Below are 9,748 nucleotides of genomic sequence, written 5' to 3'. Positions count from 1 at the left end.
AGCTATTTTCTTTTAAAATGAACAATTTTTTGGTGGGAAGCCCGTGCTGGTTCCTTTTTGCTAAATGCGATCCAACTGGGCCTCAGTAGGGTGTAACTGAGTGATGTGCTCAAATAAGAGTTAAACAAGCACCAGTCTCTTTGTAGGTTCCCAACTGAGAATCTTCTACCTGAGATGAATGCTCTTCCTCCTCAGTCTTGCACTGAATTTCTGAGTTCATCCAAACTCTAATTCTAATTTTTGGCTTTCTTTTTCTTGCTTTGATTTCCCCTTAGTTTAGTGAGGACCTAGCACTGTCTTAACATCCTGTTGTCTACCCTCAAAGTCGCTGATTCAACCTTACCTAAGCTTACCCACTTAAAGGTCTAAGCTATTCAAACTCACTTTCGACCAAATAATATGTCTTGTATGTATATGTTGAAGGCAATCAGGCATTTTATCAAATGCCTAAGCCAGTAGTCAAATTTTGACAGTTTATGGAATTCTGTGAATTTAGGGCGAGAGTTCACGGGTTTTCAATATTTTGGGAAGAATAACTCTTCAAATCTGCGAACTCTCCTTGTTCCTTCCTTTTTACATGCCTTCAGTAAATTTAAATGTTAAAATTTTAAAAAGTTCTACGTTTTATGATGTGCTGAAAATTTCATGATAAATGTGCATTCAGATCTTAAAATTGTTTAAAATACTATTGTATGCTGGATATTTTTACAGAGAGCTCTTTCTCATATGAGCCTCCAATTATTTTGTCTAAAATTAGGGTAAAAAATTAAAATTTCAATTCAAGTAAGAATATTTGACTATTCGCCTGGGCATTTGACAAAATGCCTGATGTGACTACTTGCCTTCGACATATATAATCTACATGTCTATGGATTGTATGTAACCAATGTTTAACGCCATCAACAATCCAGATACTCATATCAGTGTTGGTGAGTGTGCACTCTGATAACAGCACTTTTAGAGTCATTCTTTATGACCCCAAAAGCAGAACCAGCCTTTGAGGCATAACGCATCACCATAGCATGAGTAGCTTGACAATACCTTTACTACGTAGGTGCTCCTTTCATAGTGTTTCAGAAATAGGTAATGCTAAAAACTTTATTGCAATATTGCTTGACGATTTTACAAAAACAGTGTTGAGACTACTCTGCTTTGTTACTAGCAACGTTGCCTGTATCCTCTCTGCGGAGGGCTGGTTTTCACAATCGACAATTGCCCAGGGAGTCAAAATCCTTTAATCATAAACACAGCCCTGGAATCTTTACTAAGGCGGAGAACTTGTATGCAATCAATTCTGAACCTCATAATTTCATGTGATCATTCAATTATCATGAATTCCCCCTCCCTCCATTTTATATCAGGAGTCAACGGATGTAACCTACTAATATGGAAGAAAAAAGGTGTGGGTGACAGTTGAGAAAAAGAAGAAGATAATCGATTGATTTTTTTGAACAAAATTTACTATACATATTATTAAAATTAAGGGGTGTACATAAAAGGAGTTTTAAATGTTAGCTTTTTACAAAAATATGTACATTTCTCCTTATCATAGGAGTTAATGAAAAAACTAGAATTCGAATTGTGTGAGATTTTCTTGGTTACGAATGGAAAAAGAGAACTCAGGTTTAAACATTGATAAATGGTAAGCAAATGAAAGAATCAAAGTAATTTAAAGAGCAAGGAATTGAAGCAATGAAGAGGTGGGATCCTATTTCAATCAATTGTGCTCCTGCTCAAGTGTGTGTTTATTGTGGACAACATTTAGGCATTGACCAGTCAACAAAATGTAGACACTCACTTTTCATTGATAATCTGCCTACAGACTAATCATTGAAGTTTCTATATGATCTAAATGTAGCCGTATGATTGTTAACTGACTGCTTGTATCCATAATGAGACTTCTATGGAAGCAGGAGCAAATAAAATTATATGGTCAGCCATTGGCCAACTATATTAATTTAAAATCTATATAGTAAAGTAAACGGTGTTGAAAGTTTGAAACATTCAAGCTCTGCGTACCTTTTTTTATCTTCTTATTTAGTTTCATTTTAGCTGGCCTGATTAGAACCTACAATTATCAATTTCCATCTTTTATAGGGAATTACAGAGGTATATAGCACATAGGTAGTCCCCATCTGGCAAAGCAGCATTCACATATTTCACCAACTTATCAGGGGCCCATTGAGGTGAAATGTTCATAAAAGTTGAATTAAATTTCTTTTGTTCCTTAGAAATAATTAGTTGAGTCATTGAAAGTTATTACTGTCAGACTTACAGCTTGCCGGTTCAGTGTTCTGACCCTACTTGCTCAAATCTGGAGCAAATCATTACGCCTAGATGTCCCTGAACAAAGGTTTGTCTGCATTGCAATTTGGAGGAAAACAAAGTTTCCACATCAGGAATGGGGAATTGAGTTGAAGAGGAATGAAGCGAGTGAAGGAAAAACGGGAGGAAAATTTTGGTGAAAATAGTATAAGAGCCATTGAAAGCTATCGGAAAAGCTGTGACTAACAAGCTTTCAGAGAAGTTAAGTTCTTACTCACATTGAGTTTTAAGTCACAATTTTTTTTGAGTTTCGTTTTCCATTATATGTATTCCAAAAAACTGTAAAGTTTTTCCTGAACAGAGGGTAGGAAAATAGAAAATTTACCAAGTACAGTACAAAAATCGATACCTAGTGAATAGGCATTTAAATGACAAAGAAATAATTCTCGAGAGGAATGAAGCTGAATCGAAAAAGGAGAAGAAAATGAATTGCAGAATTCAAAAACAAGCCACCTCAGCTACTTATTCTAGATATTGTTCCTTTACCTCCTCCAAATCAAGCTTGACCCTATTCTAATTGCCCCTCTCATCCAGACAAGTGATTATATCCTCTAAATGCATATTTTCTGTGGATATCAAAATCTGCCGATGACAGGCCTTAAATAGGATCAATTCGATAGGACGTTTTTATAAAAATGAAATGACAAGTTTTCAAACCATACAATCCAATCATGATGCACACTTGTTAAGTTCTGCTTATGTTAGTGAAATCATTTGCAAATTGGTTAGGTCTTTTCCTTTTTTGGTGCAAAAAACTTCATGGAAACAAGGTAAAATTAATTGATCCATAGCATGAGAGACGAATACCAAAAGCTCTGATTTTAAGCCAGCAGTTGAGAAGTTCAGCTGATCACAGAATCAAAAGTTATAAGTTGGTGTGCATGGATAGAAGGGCTCACTAGTTTCGAGACACTCTTATGAGATTTAGTGAGTGAAATCAAAAAGGTAATGATTGCTCCTCAAAGTGCTTTCCTCAAATATTTCAGCAGAATTCAAATAAAATGGAACGGCAGTAATTTGATGACAAAAACTTTCTAAACCTATGCTTGACCCTCCTTTCCTTACGTCCTGTCTTGTGTTCCTATTTGATTTACAAAACATGTCCAACGATAACAAGTTACTCTTTCATATTCCAGTGCAGAAGTAAAATCCTGCGTAACAAATAAACAAAAATTGAATGGTCTTAAGGGAGGAAAATATTTGGAGAAGCTGTAAAGCAACTTGTATTGCAGAGCAACTAAGAAAACTGAGTATGAAAAATGTGATTTTTCACAAAACTTAGAGCAAATATTTCATTGACTCATTGTGACAGCTATCAATCACCTAAGTTTGAGAATGATGAGATCTTATTGTGCACAGTTTTCGAGAGAAATTTCCTTCTCCTAGATAGAAAACGCATTCATCAACACGATATATTGCTTCTGGAAACGCTTTTTCATTGGTGAGATGCCTTGGGAGCACATCTTAGATTTACATCAACACTTTATACAGTGCAAGATCGACGAAGATGATCTAATCTTCCAATCACCGGCTAAAATTTGGTAAATTTGATGTAATTCTCGACAAGACTTTTGTTAAACATTTGACATTTTGATATTTGTAAAACTCATAACTTTTAACATCATGATGCGGTAACAAAATAATGTCTCTCCTTTTTTCTTATAAAATATTTGAGCTTTTACTGCTTTACGATTTCATTCATTGAATTTCAAACTTGTAATTTACAGTCATTGATCGTAGCATATGTATCAGTCACTTGTGTTCAAAAGTTTAATCGTGTTTCCTGATACTTATATGGACTCTTAACAACATTAATTAATTTAAAAATAATTTAATACTTAAAATTGTATTATTTTCAAAAAGTCATTTTATTTAAAATTATTTTGAATACCGTTTCAAATAAGGTATCATATATCACAATACTAATATTTTGAACAAAAAAATGCCAATATTCTTTTGAATATAAATATATCCAGTTTGAAAAATGAATTGTTGAGTGCAAATGAAAAGGTATTTATACAGGTTTGCTTTTGAATCGTATGAACATGCTGGTTCTGAAAATGCCTCTTAGGAACAAATATAAATAAGATAGATTGAAAAGAATAAAATATGTGGAGCCACATTCTTCTTCCCTTCATTCGGCAGAACCACCTAGCCTCTTAATTTTCTTCAAAGTTTTGAAAGATTTCTTTCAAATTATTATTACAATTCTTCAGTCTCATATTAATGATTACCTACTTAAGCAATGCTTAAATTAAAAAATATTTGTATAAAAGAAGGCCAGAAATCACATTAAGATTAAAGTCAGTTCCTAAAAATAATTCAAAATTGATAAGATTTTTTTTCTTTTTTCCCTCTTTTTCAAAAAAAAAGAAAAAAAAGCTTATCCAAATAAGAGATTGTTTGTTTATAAAAAATAACGCATACAATAGCATTAGATATAACATTTGAGTAGGCTGGACTTTAGCGAGGAGATTGTGAGTATCCGTGTGAAAATATTTGTCCCGAGGGCCCCAACATTTATGACAACTTACTTACAGGTCCTTTCTGATCAAACAAGTTTTTTGCATGCTCCTTGCTTCAAATACCAAATTGCAGCTAATTGGACCATTTAAAAATGCACGTTCATTGAAGAGCCATCACTTAAGCTTTATCATTGAAACGGAAAAAAGGTCAAAATTGTTGGGGCAGTTGTATGCTGACAAAATGGCTCTACATAGAAATTCATGATGAAAAACGAATAAAAATAAATAAAGAAATAAATAAAAACTGATACAACACATGTAATAGACAAAAAGGTGAAGTGGATACTTGTTTTAAATAGTTCAAGCTGATGATCGAGAGAAGAATTTTTAGAAAAATGAGACTATGTAAGTATATCATTCTGCACTCCTACATTTGACGGTAAGTATTTGATTTTGGGGATCTAGCACTGATCATTTTTAGTACAGGTAAAGAGAAATGAAATTATGACTCCTCATTGGAAAGAGAAATGAAAATAAACAAGTGTTTAAGAAACATTAAACAAAGCTTTGTTTTAAAACTGAAAAAAAAGAAGAAAATAATAATAATTGGTAACAGACAAAAATATTTGTTAGAATGGGCAAAAAATTAAGAGGGTAAAAAAAAGGAGAAAAGAAAAGAAAAAAAAACAATTAGACTGACTTAAAAATGGTAACACTAATCAATTACATAGAAACGAAGTAAATTGTTAATTTAATAGGTATTTATGTACAAATTAACTGGTAAATTTTTCACCACCTTGTTTGATACGCATGTACCAAAGTTTGAAGGACTATGTACAAATGCACACACAAATGCATGGAAAGGATTAAATATTTACCTCTAGGTATAGCTCTTGGTGCAGTTATGCGCTCATAAGTATTTACAAGAAAAGGTCATAGTTATAACAAATACCTATAAACGCTGTAGTATTTGAGAAGATAGCCTTTAAAAAGAGCTTGCACTTCCTTGAGAAATTAACGAAATAAAACAAGAAAGAAGCAATAAATTAACAGAACACAAGGGAGATGACTCATTTAATAAATAAACATACAGAATACAGTGTCCATGTATATCCATTATGAGCCAAATTAAAATCATCTCCAGGGACTGGTTCACACACTCCTACTTTTTATTCTCATTTCTATATCTATTGAAAGACTATTATTTTCTTTTGTTATCAAAGTGGTGTCACAAAATTACTCCATGGAAAACTGATAAATAAACGTTTTGAATATTAAGGTGTTAAACATGAAATTGACAATATTCTAGAGGTTTTATGCGTCTTTTTACAGAATTATTTACTGGATTTTGCATTTAAATATTTTCATGCTGTAGTCAAAATTACAACCCTGAAAAGGTTTCTCTCTTTCCTTCGTTTTTTTCTTTAAAGGGGGGGGGGGGGATTTTGAAGTTGCTTTCATCCACATTTTTAGGGTGGGAAAATGAAAGAGACAGTAACAGAACAAGGTAACTTTTAAGAACACATGGACAATTATACAAGGAACATTTGGTCCTACAACTTCTGCATGCAGGGGGTAAAACCATGATCTCTTCCAATAACTGGTCACAGAGAGCAGGAAGATAATGTAAGGGAAAAACTCCTCCAAATTTCATCAGACTGTATCTATGAATCTTTAATGCAAAATGTCCTCCATAACTGTTTGGACAGGAAAAAACTAAAGATTGCATATTCCTTTTACCTTGATGTATGGCAATGTGAGAGAAAAAAAGTCAGCTTTTTTTTTTAAAAAGAATAGATAGAAAATGAAGGAGATGGCAGGAAGGGAGTGGAAGAAGGTAACCTCATGTTAGTTGATGATCCACTGTCCTAATGGACACATTTTTGCCTTATTTTACAGGGTTTTTTTTTCTCTCTCTTTTCTTTTCCCGATCAACTTCAAAACAAGATCTTGCCTGCAAACACTGAAACAAGTCCAAGTTAGATTATGGCACTTGATACTAAGTATGGTTCATCCAAATTTTTCGGTTGAAAACTGAGATCATAAGTGCCAATAGAGGCACTCTCTTCTCTTTGAATTTCTTCAAAAAACAAATTGAACAATTTTGATGAAAAACATATAAGGGCAAGTTCCCCACATAATGGGTAAATATATTTAAAAATTAGAGAGGGCATAGTTAATGACATGCTTTGAAGTGTTTGAATATTTCCCGGTGAAAAGTAAGGGGTAGACCCAGGAGTGTGATCTAAAATGACTCTACATAAGTAACTCAAAGTTTCCTAAATTACAGAAAAAAGGTAATAATAACTTTCAAGAGGAACAATTTCTCAGTTCCAAAAGAGAGGGTGAATTTTAAAGTTAAAATCAAAGCGAAAATAACTGAAAAACTTAGGAACTTCTACTTTTCCAAAGCCTCAGAATATATAAAAACAAAAACCAACTGATTCGATCAATAATTTGATTTGGTAAGAAATAAAGTCAACTAATTTACATTACCTAACTCAACTGAGATGAGAATTGAACAAGCTAGAAAAAGAGAGAATGGGGGGGGGGGGGGGAGTGTGTAGAGATTCCCCGTGGTCTGGGACAGAGCTGAAATGAGACAGCAGTTTGGGGCTATTTTCTCATTCTCTTAAGTGATACAACAATTAAGTTTGTAATTCTAGTTTTACAAGCACATCAATTTGAACCAATCAAAAATATATGGTAATCTAATAAGTCAACAAGGACTTAAAAAATGAAAAAAGCTTTGGGAAAATGAAAAAAAAAAAAAACAGGTTAATAAAAAGTACAATACCTATTCCAATTTGACTTGCTTTTGATATTTAATGATATGAAATAGAAAAAAAGGGTGTGACAAATGGTAATTTTAAATTTCCATGCTTTAATGGCAGTGAGAAAGCTGGATTCAAAAATTACAAAAGTAATTGTAAGAATTGTAATAAAAAAAAAACCAAAAAAAAACTACTGATGAAAAAGAATAGTATTATAGGTACAAAAACAATGATAACACTTGAATTAAATCTACAGACCATAAAGCACTTCTTTGATCATTTCTTGTCTATCGATGAAAATGGTTGAAATCCACAACAAACATTAATTTAATGACAATACTGAAATATTCAATTCGGTGCCTCTTTTTTCATACTTTTAGTTCCTTAATGAGATTTTTAAAAACTGCGAATAAATAGAATTTCATGGCAAAAAAGTAAACAGGTATTGTTTGTTTTTTTCCCCCGTTCATTTTACATACTGGAATTTCTTTCATGATGTGGGATTACGTAGATACTGATTAACGTTACATTTGTGAAGTAGATATTGCCACTTAAGATGAGTGCATCAGTTAGCTCCTATGAATAACAACCATTGATAATGAATTTTTAAAATTAAACTGATCGCACTCTGATTTTAGAAAGGTTACGTTAGGCCACTCAACAAACCTTTAGTTTAACAAAAAAGCTATTTTATTTTATTTGACCGACTTAATTGTAAAGCAAATTTCTGTAAAGAAATAAAATCTAAGCGCAAAAGTAGATGTTTAAGTGTAATGATTTTTTTCACAATCGTTATCATATTATTACAATCTACTATTCGTACGGTTAACGAGTTATAATTAAAGTTGATTTTAAGAGTTTTATTTACACTCTAAATAATATTTTTCACAGAAAAAATTAAAGTGAGAAGAACTTCTAATATAGAAGGTATATCATCAAGTTTATTTAATAGACTCAACGTTGGAAAGGTAATGATACTATTAGGTACTTGGAGAAAAGTTGAGAGATGAAGTTTGAAAAAGAGTTTAGATCGAAAATTTTGAGGTAAAAATGGCGGAATGGGGAACATTGGATTTCAATTGCATGCCGCTTATATAGCTACAATTTAAATTCGTCAGTTATAAAAACAGTCGGCCCAGAGGCAGGTAAACCTTGGAAAACTAAATAAACTTTACTGAGATAGTTTCTTACAAAATAAATAATGGTAACTAGATCAACGGCAACACAAAAATGGTAGTTATCTCATACATATGTTAAGCTTGAACTTAAATTAAATTTATAACTAAAATGTTTTCAGCCCGACGGCTGAAATTTCACTTTGGCAGGATAAATTGATTTCTTATGAGACAGGCGGAAAGAATAAAAGGTATTTTTTTACTTCTTCTTTTTCTTCTTGGAAAATTCAAATGCTCACAAGACAAATGGTAGTAATTTGCTAAAATTTTATGAAATGTACAAATTATACAGACTTTAAACAATTCCGTGATTCACTACCTACTACCTTTGAATGGTAGAATTTAACAAAAATGGTACATAAAACATTTTACTGTCTAACAATAACGAGGCTGCAGACTGCACCTAAAACAGAAGAGATGAGACAAGTTAATTAGACGATGAATGAGATGATTACTTAAATAATTGAGAAAAAGAAAGAAAAAGAAAGAAAAGAGGAAAGATGACGAGTTATAAACAAGGAACTAATAGGGAGAAATGTGTTGGCTAAACAAAATAATGCATCTAGCATTTATGATCTTCAAATTGAAACTCTAGTGGAAAGCACAAGTGATTGATCAAAACTTAAAGACGGTTACAGCAATTCAAAAGAATCACACTGCTTTCTAGATGTGTTGAGTGTATTGATCGTTGTATATTACCTTCCCAGGAACCATAGATTGCAAAAAGTAGCAATTGCGGAGTAAACATTTTGCAATTCCATTGAGTGTTGTGTATGTTGCCTAACTCCTATTTGAAGGGGCCCCATTTATGGAAACTTATTCCAGTAAAATTGAAATAAGTTGCAATTTTTCAATGCATTGCAAATTGCCTATCTTTCTGACACTTGAAGCTCATTTTATTGATTGCTTAAAATTGGCATAAATCGACTAAATGATGTAAAAATATTGCAATTTAATAGTAAAAAAATTACAATTTTATTGAAATTAAATTGAAATTTAATTTCAATAT

At 32.3% G+C, this 9,748-nt stretch overlaps 1 protein-coding gene across 5 annotated transcripts in view; it reads right to left on the bottom strand.

Moving 5' to 3' along the window:
- Positions 1-1,438: 1,438 nt before the first annotated feature.
- Positions 1,439-9,748, bottom strand: part of LOC109042719 (nuclear hormone receptor 4) — a 136,851-nt gene continuing 128,541 nt past the window's right edge. For all 5 annotated transcript variants that reach the window (XM_072295975.1, XM_019059624.2, XM_072295976.1 and 2 more), the window contains exon 13: positions 1,439-9,142. In XM_072295975.1, the coding sequence (XP_072152076.1) occupies positions 9,062-9,142 (81 nt within the window). In that variant the 3' untranslated portion in view covers positions 1,439-9,061. The remainder of the gene's footprint in view (positions 9,143-9,748) is intronic.

Source organism: Bemisia tabaci, chromosome 2 (genome assembly GCF_918797505.1).
Source record: "Bemisia tabaci chromosome 2, PGI_BMITA_v3".
NCBI lineage: Eukaryota > Metazoa > Arthropoda > Insecta > Hemiptera > Aleyrodidae > Bemisia > Bemisia tabaci.
The sequence above is the reverse complement of the archived record's forward strand: the minus strand, read 5'-3'. Positions and strand labels throughout refer to the sequence as shown.